At 51.7% G+C, this 16310-nt stretch overlaps 1 protein-coding gene across 1 annotated transcript in view; it reads left to right on the forward strand.

Annotated features, from left to right (window-relative positions):
• itga11b (integrin, alpha 11b) overlaps positions 1-16034 on the forward strand; it is a 34896-nt gene extending 18862 nt beyond the window's left edge. The window contains 16 exon segments of the mRNA XM_067234721.1: positions 348-390; positions 392-524; positions 1738-1877; positions 2254-2364; positions 2635-2720; positions 3106-3310; positions 5010-5108; positions 6341-6414; positions 6531-6614; positions 6900-6984; positions 7080-7193; positions 7396-7479; positions 8189-8299; positions 10551-10646; positions 15432-15545; positions 15921-16034. Of these exon segments, the coding sequence (XP_067090822.1) occupies positions 348-390; positions 392-524; positions 1738-1877; positions 2254-2364; positions 2635-2720; positions 3106-3310; positions 5010-5108; positions 6341-6414; positions 6531-6614; positions 6900-6984; positions 7080-7193; positions 7396-7479; positions 8189-8299; positions 10551-10646; positions 15432-15545; positions 15921-15995 (1654 nt within the window). The 3' untranslated portion in view covers positions 15996-16034.
• Positions 16035-16310: the final 276 nt, after the last annotated feature.

Consider the following 16310-nt stretch of genomic DNA (forward strand, 5'->3'; position numbering starts at 1 on the left):
CCCCTCTCTCTCTACCTCCTCTCCCTGTCCCTCTCTCTGTCTCTCCCTCTCTCTCTTTGTCTGCCCCTCTCCCGTCTCTCTGTCTCTCCCTCTCTCTCTTTCTCTCTCTCTGACTCTCCCTCTCTCTTTCTCTGCCCCTCTCTCTCTACCTCCTCTCTCTCTCTCTCTCTCTCTCTCTCTCTCTCTCTCTCTCTCTCTCTCTCTCTCTCTCTCCTCTCTCTCTCCCACTCTTTCTCTGCCCCTCTACATCTACCTCCTCTCTCTCTCTCTCTCTCTCTCTCTCTCTCTCTCTCTCTCTCTCTCTCTCTCTCTCTCTCTCTCTCTCTCTCTCTCTCTCTCTCTCCCAGGTCTCGCAGTGTTGTCCGTATCCAGGTCAAACTCCACTTTGAGCCCGAAGAAGATCAACATGTTCAACAAGGACTGTCACCGGATGGGGAAGGACGTCACCTGCATGTCCCTGACCCTGCGCCTCCGCCTGGACGCTCGCACGCCTGCTCGCACGCCCCTGCAGAGGGAGGGAGTGGGTACGCTGGGATGGGTTCAGCGTGTTGCATGTGTGTCCATGTCAGTGTCCATTATAAGTGTAGACGTGTGTGTGGGGGGGCAGTTCTCTGTCTATCCTCAGTTACAACTTTTCATGTCAGATTTTGTGAGGAACAGTAGTTACTTCACTGCTTGTATTATAACCTGATCAGAACCTGATCAGAACCGGGTCAGATCCTGAATCTTCAGCAGAACCTAGATCCTATCTGCTAGACAGTGTTGTAGGGAGAGACGTTGTAGAGAGTGGAAATGATAAAGAGGTTGAGGCGAGGAGGAGGTGTGGGGGGTATTTGGTAGCGTAGAGTAATTCCTGTCAGATGTCCCGTCGTGGGTCAGTCCAGTGTTTATCATGGATCCTTCCTGCTAATGAGCCCAGGGGGCCGGGGAACTCTTTCAAGTGCGTCACTTAGTCAAGCAGACCAGGGAGAGGGACTGAAAATATGTCAGGCTTCAATCCCTCCCTCCCTCTCTCTCTCCCTCCCTGGTCTCCCTCACCATCCTTCCCTTCCTTCATCCCCCCTCCCTCTCTTCCCCCTCCATCCCTCACCCCTCTCTCCCTCCAGCTCCATCCTCCTTCATCCTTTCCTTCATCTGGATCCTATCAGACAGGAATATGTGCATGCACACACACGGACACACACACACACACACACACACACACACACACACACACACACACGGACACACACACACAGTAATAAATCACCATAGCCAGTGGATCATCTTCTTAGGTCTGTGTCTTGTGTTGCTCCTGAACCCGCTGGTTTACATGAAAGGCTGACCTGACAGACACATCTCCACATCCCTCTCTCTCCCTTCTCTCTTCCTTCTCTCCCTCCAACTTGGAAGAGCTGGGTCTTTGCTGGCGTAGCTGCTTTCCACAGTGTTTAGGTGGTTGTTTGGTTAGTGAGTCAGGGGACCTGGGCTCGTATCCTTGTGTGGGAGAAGCAGGAGAACTCTGATGATGACCCACTGACCCACTGCATCGCTTTCAGCATGGACAGATACTGTGAAGGATTCCAAGTTTTGACAAGTCTTTCCCATGTTCCCCTTTCTTCATCTCTCTCTCTCTCTCTCTCTCTCTCTCTCTCTCTCTCTCTCTCTCTCTCTCTCTCTCTCTCTCTCTCTCTCTCTCTCTCTCTCTCTCTCTCTCTCTCTCTCTCTCTCTCTCTCTCTCTCTCTCTCTCCCCCCAGGTGTGTGGTACAGTGTGCTGGCAGATGAGCGTCGGTACCCCCCCAGGGCCACACTGGAAGACAGCGACCGCCTGCAGCATAAGATGCTGTCCCTGTTCCCCGGGGAGGAAGAGGCCCAGCACATCCGCTTCCACGTGCAGGTGAATGTCCAGCCAAGGACTCGCTCTCACAGGGCGCACAGCAACTGGCATCTCCTCAACATACTGTCTCTGGAGGATTACAGAGGCCGTTACAAGTTGTGTACATTTAATAGAAAAGGCCCCAAAGTTACGGGTTAGAATATTACGTTTATGTATGTTAATTCATTGCAGGTAATTCATAGGGTGAGCCAACCCACATGTTCATAACTATTGTCACGCAGTCAAATACTGGACACACCGGCTGAACCTTGCCACAAACACAGAACCAGCCGCCAGTCTAAGAATAGGATTATTATCTCCACTACAGTATGTTTCTGGATATTTTGTCCTGGTGTGGAGAGCCTTGTGTGACACAAGGTGTCTGTTGTCTGAACAGGAGACCACAGACTACGGCCGGCCCATTGTGTTTGTGGTGGAGGCGGGTCTGCAGGACCCTGATGAGGGGCCAGTGCTGGACCTGGGCTGGCCCACCACCTTCAGGAGTGAGGTGAGGAGAAGCCTCATGTTCCTCCAGCGCTGTTCCGCCCATCTCCTGGAGGGGATGAAACACACTGAAGCGCTGCTTTCGAACACTTCAGCTGAGCTCTTCAGTTGATTACTACTGTCTGAGTTTTCCCGGTAGTTTAGTCCTTGTCTTCTCTGAGGGTTCAGGTTGGGTTAGGTGCAGTTTCATGGGCGTATGTGAAGCCCTCTGTGATACTGCTTGTATAAAGGGCTGTGCTCCTAAGATGTGATGTGGTTCCTGTCTGTGTTACAGCTCCCCTTCTGGAACGGCTGTGAGGGGGAAGACAGCTGTGTCCCTGACCTCTCCCTGCACAGCCACACTGATCTGCTGGACACCACGTGAGTTGCTAGCATAAACACACACACACAGTCTGTCACACTCACACACAGTCTCACACACACACACAGTCTCTCACACACACACACACACACACGCAAACACACACACACACACACACACACAGTCTCTCTCACACACAGTCTCACACACACACACACACACACGCACGCGCACACACACACACACACACACACACAGTCTCTCTCTCTCTCTCTCTCTCTCTCTCTCTCTCTCTCTCTCTCTCTCTCTCTCTCTCACACACACACAGTCTCACACACACACACACACACACACAGTCTCTCTCTCTCTCTCACACACACACACACACACAGTCTCTCACACACACTCCCAGGCTGGACTGAGAGCTCCACCTCTTGTCTGAAGGCAGTTCTGTGGCTTGCGGGAGCACTCGTCCCTGACTCTGTGTCGTCACCGTGGAGACGCGGCGAGGTCGGAGCGGGTGGTGGAGGCCGCCCGCAGGAAGATGGCTGTCTACGGTCGCCTTGACAACCGAGGAGAGAACGCCTACCGCGCCACCCTCTGCATCTCTCTCTCCTCCAACCTGCTCTTCTCCAGCCTCATAGTGAAGGTGAGCCTCGGCAGGGGGCAGGTGAGCCTTGGCAGGGGGCAGGTGAGCCTCGGCAGGGGGCAGGTGAGCCTCGGCAGGGGGCAGGTGAGCCTTGGCAGGGGGTAGGTGAGCCTCGGCAGGGGGTAGGTGAGCCTCGGCAGGGGGCAGGTGAGCCTCGACAGGGGGCAGGTGAGCCTCGGCAGGGGGCAGGTGAGCCTCGGCAGGGGGTAGGTGAGCCACGGCAGGGGGCAGGTGAGCCTTGGCAGGGGGCAGGTGAGCCTTGGCAGGGGGTAGGTGAGCCTCGGCAGGGGGCAGGTGAGACTCGACAGGGGGTAGGTGAGCCTCGGCAGGGGGCAGGTGAGCCTCGACAGGGGGTAGGTGAGCCAGGGTCTCCCAGCAGAGCTTCAACCTTTAAAGCTTTACAGGTTTGTCCCGGTGAATTGTGCAGCGGGTGATTATCTGTGACGGACAACACCAAGATGGAGGGAGAATTTGTGCCAGTCCACATGCTCTGAAGTGATTGGTACAAAAAGCATTTGGAATCAAATTGGCTCCACTTTTCTGGGCAGTCAGGAATAGAAAAGAAACAATTATCTCTAAAGGAAACAACCAGTGAAGCATGGATGGAGGTCCGCTGTGCCATGTAGAACTACACAGTGTGTTCTACTGTCTGTGTTCTACTGTCTGTGTTCTACAGTGTGTTCTACTGTCTGTGTTCTACTGTCTGTGCTCTACTGTCTGTGTTCTACTGTCTGTGTTCTACAGTGTGTTCTACTGTCTGTGTTCTACAGTGTGTTCTACTGTCTGTGTTCTACTGTCTGTGTTCTACAGTGTGTTCTACTGTCTGTGTTCTACTGTCTGTGTTCTACTGTCTGTGTTCTACAGTGTGTTCTACTGTCTGTGTTCTACTGTCTGTGTTCTACAGTGTGTTCTACTGTCTGTGTTCTACTGTCTGTGTTCTACAGTGTGTTCTACTGTCTGTGTTCTACTGTCTGTGTTCTACAGTGTGTTCTACTGTCTGTGTTCTACTGTCTGTGTTCTACAGTGTGTTCTACTGTCTGTGCTCTACTGTCTGTGTTCTACTGTCTGTGTTCTACAGTGTGTTCTACTGTCTGTGTTCTACTGCCTGTGCTGTACTGTCTGTGTTCTACTGTCTGTGTTCTACTGTCTGTGTTCTACTGTCTGTGTTCTACAGTGTGTTCTACAGTGTATTCTACTGTCTGTGTTCTACTGTCTGTGTTCTACTGTCTGTGTTCTACAGTGTCTTCTACTGTCTGTGTTCTACTGTCTGTGTTCTACAGTGTGTTCTACTGTCTGTGTTCTCCTGTCTGTGTTCTACAGTGTCTTCTACTGTCTGTGTTCTACTGTCTGTGTTCTACAGTGTGTTCTACTGTCTGTGTTCTACAGTGTCTTCTACTGTCTGTGTTCTACTGTCTGTGTTGTAGTACTAGTAACACTCCATTGCAATGCCAAAACCCTTTCTCATGTATAAACCACCAAGATTAACATGGTATAATAGTCATAGTGATGGGAAACCATTCACCCAGAAGTTTCATACAAAACATTGCAAATGCATTGAAAACGCTATTCAGAAGCTGAAAAGCATTTTAAAGTGTTAACGTCTGTGTTCTACTGTCTGTGTTCTACTGTATGTGTTCTACTGTCTGTGTTCTACTGTCTGTGTTCTACTGTCTGTGTTCTACTGTCTTCTGCCCTGCAGGACAAGTCAGACATCAAGATAGAGTGCCCCTCCGAGGACAGACAGTGGAACAAGAGGACATGCAACGTCAGCGCTCCCTTTATGAGGTCCCAGGCCCAGGTACTGCCTCATGTCTGCCGCATGAGGCCCAGGTACTGCCTCAGGTCTGCCCTAAGGTCTGGCTCATGTCTGCCTCATGTCTGCCTCATGAGGCCCAGGTTCTGCCTCAGGTCTGCCCTCAGGTCTGCCTCATGAGGCCCAGGTACTGCCTCAGGTCTGCCCTCAGGTCTGCCTCATGTCTGCCTCATGAGGCCCAGGTACTACTGTCTGGTAGCCATGTCAGTCTCCTTAGTGTAGACGACACTTCAGCTTGTGTGAACTGCTCAGCTAGAAGAAACACCACCAGAGTCCAGCCACTCATAGCAGTGACATGGTTTGAATAAACGGACAGTTATTTCCCGGCTTGTTAGAGCAGGCGGAGGGAGGCACCAGCACCAGTCCTGGCATCTGGCTTCTCCTCTACAGCAGGCTGTCAGGGGCCTCCCTGCAGAGATGGCTGGATGCTGGATTTAATTGCCAACACTCTGGTTCAGGTTCTTACTGGCTTCCCCTGGTAAGGCTCGATGTGGATCAGGTGGTTTTTAGCCTGAGGCAGAACCACAATGGCGTTCTGCTAGTGAAACCCAGAAACCTACACCAGCCACTCCTGTGTGCTGCAGGTACCACCCGTCTGTCTGTCTGTGTGGTGATCTGTCTGTCTGTTTGTCTGTGTGAGTGGTGATCTGGCTGTCTGTCTGTCTGTGTGGTGATCTGTCTGTCTGTTTGTCTGTGTGAGTGGTGATCTGGCTGTCTGTCTGGCTGTCTGTGTGGTGATCTGTCTGTCTGTCTGTCTGTCAGTCTGTCTGTCTGTGTGTGTGTGTCTGTCTGTGTGGTGATCTGTCTGTCTGTCTGTCTGTCTGTCTGTCTGTCTGACCATATGATTCACTCAACACAGATAAGGTTTATTGCACCTCTGGTATGATAATGGTCAACCTAGGTCAGTTTGTTTACGTAAGCCTAGTGTCATCTATAGGTCATGTTTGGGGGTAGGCCTCTCTTTGCACACAAGGAATACTGAACACAGAATCATTCTTATACAGGATAACAGTTAAATCTTTAACTTTTTTTGTCTGTGTGGTGATCTGTCTGTCTGTGTGGTGATCTGTCTGTCTGTCTGTGTGTGTGTGTGGTGATCTGTCTGTCTGTGTGGTGATCTGTCTGTCTGTCTGTGTGTGTGTGTGGTGATCTGTGTGTATGTATGTGTGTATGTGTGTGTGTGTTGAGGATTAAGGGTTTATATTTTTCTGCTCCAGGTGTTTTTCCATCTGGAGCTCCAGTTCAGCTCCATCTTTTTGGACCATGTGAGAGTTGTCTTGGAAACCGCCAGGTGAGGGTGCTATGATACCGTAGAGCAGGTACCTCTGAATCCTGAACTACCAGACTACCATGTAGATCTCATCTCCTAGCAGAGAGCCTGTCAATTTAGCTTGTCTTCCTCTGCAGCGATGGGCAGGAGATCAACCCTGACGACAACGTCAACAACATCTTCCACCCTCTTAAATATGAAGCAGACCTTCTGTTCACAAGGTGGGTTCCAGCCAGTTAATCTACTCTCTATATCCGTGAAGTCAACCAGACAAGCGTTGACAGTGGTGACATTTTCACTGGCTGTTGCAGCACGATGGCTTCTGAATGCATGTCAGTCTCACGTTCGCTTAGATTTCTGTGATGTTGGTTTGAATCGTTTGAAGACCGTTTCTTTTCTCTCTCCCCCACCCCCCTCCCCCCACACCCTTATCTCTCCCCCACCCCCCCTTATCTCTCCCCCAACCTCCTCTTCCCCCACCCCCCTTATCTCTCCCCCCACCCCAGAGATCCCAACTCTCCACGCTTTGACATCCAGACAGACTCTGACAAAACTGGCAACCTCGGACCCCTGTTCAACCTCACCTACCATGTGAGTTCACACAGCTGCGATCAACATCACAAAGCTGCATCCTTTGTCACCTCTTCATACACTTTGGACGTGGTGGTTGGTGTGTCTTTCTCCAGATCCAGAACCTTGGCTTCTTCTCAGTGACAGACCTTCAGTTTGCTGTGGATGCCTGCGCCATAACCGCATCTGGGAACCATCTTCTCCAAATCACCAGCTTCCACATCGATCAGGTGACAGATTAATTTTGAGTTGCCGGTTATAAATGGTCAGTCTCCAATAAGTAACATTGTACCTGTTTATCAGGCAAGTAAACACAGTAACCAGTGTGACTCATCAGATGATGAACCCACTATGCAGCATATTGACTATTAAACAGGTGGGGGCTGAACTGTCTGGTTTGATATTCCTCCCGACCCTCTCTCTCTTCCACAGGCAGTGGACTCCCACTGTGTCCTCCCTCGCTCTCTGTCTCCAGGACAGGTTTCTCCTGAGGACCTCTCCTCCCTCCCTCAGATGGTAAACACTGCTGCTCTGTTCTACTGTGCTCTACTGTACTCTGCTCTACCCTGCTCTACTGTGCTCTGCTCTACTCTGCTCTGCTCTGTTCTGCTCTGTTCTACTGTGTTCTGCTCTACCCTGCTCTACTGTGCTCTGCTCTACTCTGATCCACTCTTCTGCTCTGCCTGCTGCTCACCTTCAGCTCTGACATCTGCAAGAACTCTGGAACTACTAGGTCCTTCTCCTCGACAGTTTCCAAGACGCCTATCTAAGCCAATAATAAATAATCTAACCTCTGATAAATACATTTTATATGAGCTACTATTCTTATGAATAATTTATGCTATACAGTATAATATAAATACAGATTAGACAAATGTAATGATACTAAATAATTCACCTGGAAACTGCTAAGCTAAGAATAACAATAACGAATACCTGAAGCCTGGCTGTGTGTTGAGGACAGTGGGGTGAGATGGAGTTCTGTGTGCATGTCTTCCCTAAACTACCCAGCTACCTTCATGACCTCCCTGGGTCCTGGATGTAACGGCTGTCTGTGTCATTAACACAGTCTGGTGCTTGTTGAACTCTCCAGAACCACTCCAACAGCAAGACTGTGTCTGTGTCATTAACACAGTCTGATGCTTGTTGAACTCTCCAGAACCACTCCAACAGCAAGACTGTGTCTGTGTCATTAACACAGTCTGGTGCTTGTTGAACTCTCCAGAACCACTCCAACAGCAAGACTGTGTCTGTGCAGTGCCGTTTGTCCCTGCCTGCGTACCGCGAGACCAAGGTGACGATCATGGGCCGACTGCACCTCCAGGCCCTGCTGGCTGTGAGTATCATGGTGTCTGCTTCTGCATGAAACATGGTGTCTGTTTCTGCATGAAACATGGTGTCTGTTTCTGCATGAAACATGGTGTCTGTTTCTGCATGAAATGGAGAAAAGGAGAAAGTTGTGATGAGAAAGTATTCTTCCTTGTTCTGAACTGTGGAAGAGAGTTCAACCTGTCTCCTCTTGCTATAGTAGTGTTCCCCACCGTCAGACATCATCCATACTGCCCCAATCCCCGGGGGAGTCTGTTCAAGCAGACAGGCCGTCACTAAGTGTACCCGAATTCTGAAAAAACCTGGTGCCGACCCCTCCAACTTCAATAACTTCTGTCCTATATCCAATCTACCTTTCATCTCCAAAATCCTGGAAAAAACAGTTGCCTCTCAACTCCATTCTCACCTATCCCGCAATAACCTTTATGAACAGTTCCAGTCCGGTTTCCGCCCACTCCATAGCACTGAAACAGCACTTCTCAAAATCACTAACGATCTCCTCATGGCAGCTGATTCTGGACTATTAACCATCCTCATCCTCCTCAACCTGAGTGCAGCCTTTGACACCATCTGTCACACCACCCTCCTCAACAGGCTATCTTCGATCGGCATCACCTACACTCAGTTAAACTGGTTCACATCTTACCTTTCTGACCGCACTCAGTTCATCCAACTCAAGTCTTTTAAATCCACTCCTTCCTCTGTCACTTCAGGTGTGCTCCAAGGCTCTGTCCTGGGGCCCCTTCTCTTCATCATTTACCTCCTTCCCCTTGGCAATATCTTTCGCAAATTCAACATTCACTTTCACTGTTATGCTGATGACACCCAGCTCTACCTTTCTACCAAACCCTTGTCCACTCTCCCACCCACCTCCCTTACTGATTGCATAGCTGAAATAAGAATCTGGTTCACCCAAAACTTCCTCAAATTAAGCAGTAATAAAAGCGAGGTTCTGCTCATTGGCACCAAATCCACTTTATCCGAAACCAACAGTTTTTCTCTTATTATTGACAACTCCTCCGTTTCACCATCCCCCAAGGTTAAGAGTCTGGGTGTCATCCTTGACAGCACACTGTCCTTTCAGCCCCACATCAATAACATCACCCGGTCTGCCTACTTTCATCTGAGAAACATCAACCGTCTCCGCCCCTCCCTTACCCCCCACACTGCCGCCATTCTTGTACACAGTCTCGTCACCTCCCGTTTAGATTATTGCAACTCCCTCCTTTTTGGCCTCTCTCACAAATCCCTCCATAAACTTCAACTGGTCCAGAATTCAGCTGGCCGCATTATAACCCGCACCCCCTCTATCCACCACATCACTCCTGTCCTTCAACAGCTCCACTGGCTCCCGGTCCAGTCTTGCATACAATACAAGATTCTCCTGTTTACATTTAAGGCCATCCACCACCTCACCCCCCCATATTTGTCTGATCTCCTCCAGGGTCCCACTACCTCCCGTTCCCTCAGATCCTCTTCCTCCATACACCTGTCTGTCCCCTCTGCCCATCTCACTACCATGGGTAGAGCATTCAGCCGCTCTGCTCCCCGTCTCTGGAACTCACTACCACCCCAACTCAGAAATATAGATTAATTCCCCCATTTCAAATCACAACTCAAAACACATCTCTTTACTACTGCTTATTCCACGTAATGTCATTTTCACTGCTTCCTTCTGTTGTTTTTAATGTTATATTTCAAATGTTTCTGCTGCTTTTAGTGGTTTTATATACCTCTGTACGGTGTCCTTGAGTGCCGAGAACGGCGCCTTGGAAATAAAATTTATTATTATTACTACTTTATGTCGCTGTAGTATTATTTTCGCACCTGTCAGCTGAGATGTTTACTGTGATGCGTCTCGTAAATGTACAGCCCTTTCCTTGGCTCCGATTGTCTACATCCTGTAGAACTCTGCACGTCTACATCCTGTAGAACTCTGCACGTCTACATCCTGCAGAACTCTGCACGTCTACATCCTGTAGAACTCTGCACGTCTACATCCTGTAGAATTCTGCACGTTTACATCCTGCAGAATTCTGCACGTCTACATCCTGTAGAACTCTTCTGATCCTCCATCTCCTGCTGCACTTTCTACATGCTCTGTTCGTCGGTCGCTTTGGATCACAGCATCTGATGAATAAATAAAATGCTGCTAAATGTGATGTTTTGCCACCTCAGAATAACGGTTGGAAATCCCCCCCCCCCCCCCCCCCCCCCCCCCCATCTCTGATGTGTGTGTCTCTCTCTCTCTCTGGCAGGTGAAGTTCAGGTCTCTGGCACTGGTGACATCTGCCTCCATCCAGCTGGGCCCTTCTTCCCCCATGTTCCTGCAGGAGGAGAGGCCTGTTCGACAGGTAGGCCCAGCACTCCACCCCCTGCTGCATCACAGACCAGCTGGCACTTGGTCACAGTGCACACTGCCTACCTTCAGTCAGAGGTCAAGCTGGTGAACTAGGAGGATCAGAAATGTTGTGGATTCTAATCAACTTTTAGTTAGAACGCCAGGCCCGCACATAGAAATTGCCACTGAAAAGGTCCAGTGAATGGGCCCTTCTTATGTCGGAGCGACCGAAGATGTTCCACAACAGTTTGACGTTGTATATGGTCGATTGCATGTTGACAGACTTTGCAAAAAAGTATTGATCCATCCTCATAAAGATCGCCTGAAAACTCCCTGGCCCTGTCTATTGCCGTAATTTTGGTTGATAAGTGTTTCCGTGTCAATTATCTCCAGGGCTGAATCTTGGGATTATTGGCTACAGTAGCTAGTCCAACGTGAACGTTACTGTATCAATTTATGGGTTGACAGACTTCCTTCGATTGCTATCACAGACCTACTACCTACACTGGTGGCAATGGGCTCTGTTTACAGGTAAAATATTTTGAAAGAATAGAGACGTAATGAGTTGACAAGTTTATAAAAATTTTGCCTCAGACCAATGCATTCTATTTGAAATTCCGCGGGTTTTCGTCGGAATTCTGCGCTCGCGAAATATTTAAAATCAACTAGATTATTGCTGGCACCACGGCTGGGCCCCAGAAAGCTTTCTCCCCTTATGGGCAGGCCTGTGTGTAGTGTAGGGCGCTGTGAGGGTTAGTCTTAGTGTGTAGTGAGGAGCTGTAGGGCGCTGTGAGGGTTAGTCTTAGTGTGTAGTGAGGAGCTGTAGGGCGCTGGGAGGATTAGTCTTAGTGTGTAGTGAGGAGCTGTAGGGCGCTGGGAGGATTAGTCTTAGTGTGTAGTGAGGAGCTGTAAGGCGCTGGCAGGGTTAGTGTGTAGTGAGGAGCTGTAGGGTGCTGGGAGGGTTAGTCTTAGTGTGTAGTGAGGAGCTGTAGGGTGCTGGGGGGGTTAGTGTGTAGTGAGGAGCTGTAGGGTGCTGGGAGGGTTAGTCTTAGTGTGTAGTGAGGAGCTCTAGGGTGCTGGGAGGGTTAGTGTGTAGTGAGGAGCTGTAGGGCACTGGCAGGGTTAGTGTGTAGTGAGGAGCTGTAGGGTGCTGGGAGGGTTAGTGTGTAGTGAGGAGCTGTAGGGCACTGGGAGGGTTAGTGTGTAGTGAGGAGCTGTAGGGTGCTGGGAGGGTTAGTGTGTAGTGAGGAGCTGTAGGGCGCTGGGAGGGTTAGTGTGTAGTGGGAGCTGTAGGGTGCTGGGAGGGTTAGTGTGTAGTGAGGAGCTGTAGGGTGCTGGGAGGGTTAGTGTGTAGTGGGAGCTGTAGGGTGCTGGGAGGGTTAGTGTGTAGTGAGGAGCTGTAGGGTGCTGGGGGGGTTAGTGTGTAGTGAGGAGCTGTAGGGTGCTGGGAGGGTTAGTGTGTAGTAAGGAGCTGTAGGGCGCTGGGAGGGTTAGTGTGTAGTGAGGAGCTGTAGGGTGCTGGGAGGGTTAGTGTGTAGTGAGGAGCTGTAGGGTGCTGGGAGGGTTAGTGTGTAGTGAGGAGCTGTAGGGTGCTGGGAGGGTTAGTGTGTAGTGAGGAGCTGTAGGGTGCTGGGAGGGTTAGTGTGTAGTGAGGAGCTGTAGGGTGCTGGGAGGGTTAGTGTGTAGTGAGGAGCTGTAGGGTGCTGGGAGGGTTAGTGTGTAGTGAGGAGCTGTAGGGCGCTGGGAGGGTTAGTGTGTAGTGAGGAGCTGTAGGGCACTGGGAGGGTTAGTGTGTAGTGAGCAGCTGTAGGGTGCTGGGAGGGTTAGTGTGTAGTGAGGAGCTGTAGGGTGCTGGGAGGGTTAGTGTGTAGTGAGCAGCTGTAGGGTGCTGGGAGGGTTAGTGTGTAGTGAGGAGCTGTAGGGTGCTGGGAGGGTTAGTGTGTAGTGAGGAGCTGTAGGGCGCTGGGAGGGTTAGTGTGTAGTGAGGAGCTGTAGGGTGCTGCAGGGTTAGTGTGTAGTGGGAGCTGTAGGGTGCTGGGAGGGTTAGTGTGTAGTGAGGAGCTGTAGGGTGCTGCAGGGTTAGTGTGTAGTGGGAGCTGTAGGGTGCTGGCAGGGTTAGTGTGTAGTGAGGAGCTGTAGGGCACTGGGAGGGTTAGTGTGTAGTGAGGAGCTGTAGGGTGCTGGGAGGGTTAGTGTGTAGTGAGGAGCTGTAGGGCACTGGCAGGGTTAGTGTGTAGTGAGGAGCTGTAGGGTGCTGGGGGGGTTAGTGTGTAGTGAGGAGCTGTAGGGCGCTGGGAGGGTTAGTGTGTAGTGAGGAGCTGTAGGGCGCTGGGAGGGTTAGTGTGTAGTGAGGAGCTGTAGGGTGCTGGGAGGGTTAGTGTGTAGTGAGGAGCTGTAGGGTGCTGGGAGGGTTAGTGTGTAGTGAGGAGCTGTAGGGTGCTGGGAGGGTTAGTGTGTAGTGAGGAGCTGTAGGGTGCTGGGAGGGTTAGTGTGTAGTGAGGAGCTGTAGGGTGCTGGGAGGGTTAGTGTGTAGTGAGGAGCTGTAGGGTGCTGGGGGGGTTAGTGTGTAGTGAGGAGCTGTAGGGTGCTGGGAGGGTTAGTGTGTAGTGAGGAGCTGTAGGGTGCTGGGAGGGTTAGTGTGTAGTGAGCAGCTGTAGGGTGCTGGGAGGGTTAGTGTGTAGTGAGGAGCTGTAGGGTGCTGGGAGGGTTAGTGTGTAGTGAGCAGCTGTAGGGCGCTGGGAGGGTTAGTGTGTAGTGAGGAGCTGTAGGGCGCTGGGAGGGTTAGTGTGTAGTGAGCAGCTGTAGGGCGCTGGGAGGGTTAGTGTGTAGTGAGGAGCTGTAGGGTGCTGGGAGGGTTAGTGTGTAGTGAGGAGCTGTAGGGCGCTGGGAGGGTTAGTGTGTAGTGAGCAGCTGTAGGGTGCTGGGGGGGTTAGTGTGTAGTGAGGAGCTGTAGGGCGCTGGGAGGGTTAGTGTGTAGTGAGGAGCTGTAGGGTGCTGGGAGGGTTAGTGTGTAGTGAGGAGCTGTAGGGTGCTGGGAGGGTTAGTGTGTAGTGAGCAGCTGTAGGGTGCTGGGAGGGTTAGTGTGTAGTGAGCAGCTGTAGGGTGCTGGGAGGGTTAGTGTGTAGTGAGGAGCTGTAGGGTGCTGGGAGGGTTAGTGTGTAGTGAGCAGCTGTAGGGTGCTGGGGGGGTTAGTGTGTAGTGAGGAGCTGTAGGGTGCTGGGGGGGTTAGTGTGTAGTGAGCAGCTGTAGGGTGCTGGGAGGGTTAGTGTGTAGTGAGGAGCTGTAGGGTGCTGGGAGGGTTAGTGTGTAGTGAGGAGCTGTAGGGCGCTGGGAGGGTTAGTGTGTAGTGAGCAGCTGTAGGGTGCTGGGAGGGTTAGTGTGTAGTGAGGAGCTGTAGGGTGCTGGGAGGGTTAGTGTGTAGTGAGCAGCTGTAGGGTGCTGGGAGGGTTAGTGTGTAGTGAGGAGCTGTAGGGTGCTCGGAGGGTTAGTGTGTAGTGAGCAGCTGTAGGGTGCTGGGAGGGTTAGTGTGTAGTGGGAGCTGTAGGGTGCTGGGAGGGTTAGTGTGTAGTGAGCAGCTGTAGGGTGCTGGGAGGGTTAGTGTGTAGTGAGGAGCTGTAGGGCGCTGGGAGGGTTAGTGTGTAGTGAGGAGCTCTAGGGTGCTGGGAGGGTTAGTGTGTAGTGAGGAGCTGTAGGGTGCTGGGAGGGTTAGTGTGTAGTGAGGAGCTGTAGGGTGCTGGGAGGGTTAGTGTGTAGTGAGGAGCTGTAGGGTGCTGGGAGGGTTAGTGTGTAGTGAGGAGCTGTAGGGTGCTGGGAGGGTTAGTGTGTAGTGAGGAGCTGTAGGGTGCTGGGAGGGTTAGTGTGTAGTGAGGAGCTGTAGGGTGCTGGGAGGGTTAGTGTGTAGTGAGGAGCTGTAGGGTGCTGGGAGGGTTAGTGTGTAGTGAGGAGCTGTAGGGTGCTGGGAGGGTTGGTGTGTAGTGAGGAGCTCTAGGGTGCTGGGAGGGTTAGTGTGTAGTGAGGAGCTGTAGGGTGCTGGGAGGGTTGGTGTGTAGTGAGGAGCTGTAGGGCGCTGGGAGGGTTAGTGTGTAGTGAGGAGCTGTAGAGCACTGGGAGGGTTAGTGTGTAGTGAGGAGCTGTAGGGCACTGGGAGGGTTAGTGTGTAGTGAGGAGCTGTAGGGCGCTGGGAGGGTTAGTGTGTAGTGAGGAGCTGTAGGGTGCTGGGAGGGTTAGTGTGTAGTGAGGAGCTGTAGGGTGCTGGGAGGGTTAGTGTGTAGTGAGGAGCTGTAGGGCGCTGGGAGGGTTAGTGTGTAGTGAGGAGCTGTAGGGTGCTGGGAGGGTTAGTGTTTAGTGAGGAGCTGTAGGGCGCTGGGAGGGTTAGTGTGTAGTGAGCAGCTGTAGGGTGCTGGGAGGGTTAGTGTGTAGTGAGGAGCTCTAGGGTGCTGGGAGGGTTAGTGTGTAGTGAGGAGCTCTAGGGTGCTGGGAGGGTTAGTGTGTAGTGAGGAGCTGTAGGGCGCTGGGAGGGTTAGTGTGTAGTGAGGAGCTGTAGGGTGCTGGGAGGGTTAGTGTGTAGTGAGGAGCTGTAGGGTGCTGCAGGGTTAGTGTGTAGTGAGGAGCTGTAGGGCGCTGGGACGAGCTGGGACGAGCTGAAAGCTTCTATAGATATATAGACGGATAGATGGACAGAGAGACATAGAAAGGACTCTCCATAGATAGGATAATCACTTGTCAGAGTCGAGTGCTTTCCCTGCTAACCCCCTGTCTGTCCTCCAGGCCTGAGCTCATCTGTGGTTTTTCTCTGCAGATAATCCTGGAGATGAGCAGGAAGGAAGATTCTAGAATCCCCATCTGGATTATAGTAGGCAGCTCTCTGGGCGGTCTGCTACTGCTCTCACTGCTGGTCCTGGCGTTGTGGAAGGTACACACACACACACACTCTCACACAGGCACATGCTCATGGGCACACACACACAGCACACATCACATTATACAAGATTATACTTCAGCCTTTACAATAGCTGCAGAGGATCATATATATGTGCAGTGGATTACCTGTTCCCTAAACCTTTAACCCCCTCATTCTGCTTCACTACGGTTCCATACAGGACTGCACACAATCACAACCCTGCAGGCCTTGCTATTCTGACTGAAAATAAATAGGAATGTGATGAGAAATTAATTGGGGAAGAAAAAGTACCTGCCTGCTAGAATTTATGAGACGCGTATGTCAAACCTGCACAGATTTGCATCTTGCTGTATGAAGAACAAGAGTTTCCTTCTCTCTCCCGTCCAGCTCGGCTTCTTCAACAGACGCCAGAGGAGGGAGGAGGAGCAGGAAGCCAATGGAAAGACTTCGGATGAGCGGTAACCATGGCAACCGGCTGCGCGGGCCAGACAGCCCAATCGCTCAGGGACCCCCCCCCCCCATTCAGCCCCCCACCCCCCAGCCTTGCTGTGAGGCCACCCCCCCAGCCTTGCTGTGAGGCCACCCCCCCAGCCTTGCTGTGAGGCCACCCCCCAGCCTTGCTGTGAGGCAGCCCCCCGGCCTTGCTGTGAGGCCACCCCCCCAGCCTTGCTGTGAGGCTGTCCTCTGAATGCAGATCCAGATAGGGACGTGCAGTGCTGAACAGGCACAGAGGCTGTCGTGCTGTGTAAGAAAAGTACAGGGCTGCTTTATACGTCC

Source organism: Osmerus mordax, chromosome 4, assembly GCF_038355195.1.
Source record: "Osmerus mordax isolate fOsmMor3 chromosome 4, fOsmMor3.pri, whole genome shotgun sequence".
Lineage (NCBI taxonomy): Eukaryota > Metazoa > Chordata > Actinopteri > Osmeriformes > Osmeridae > Osmerus > Osmerus mordax.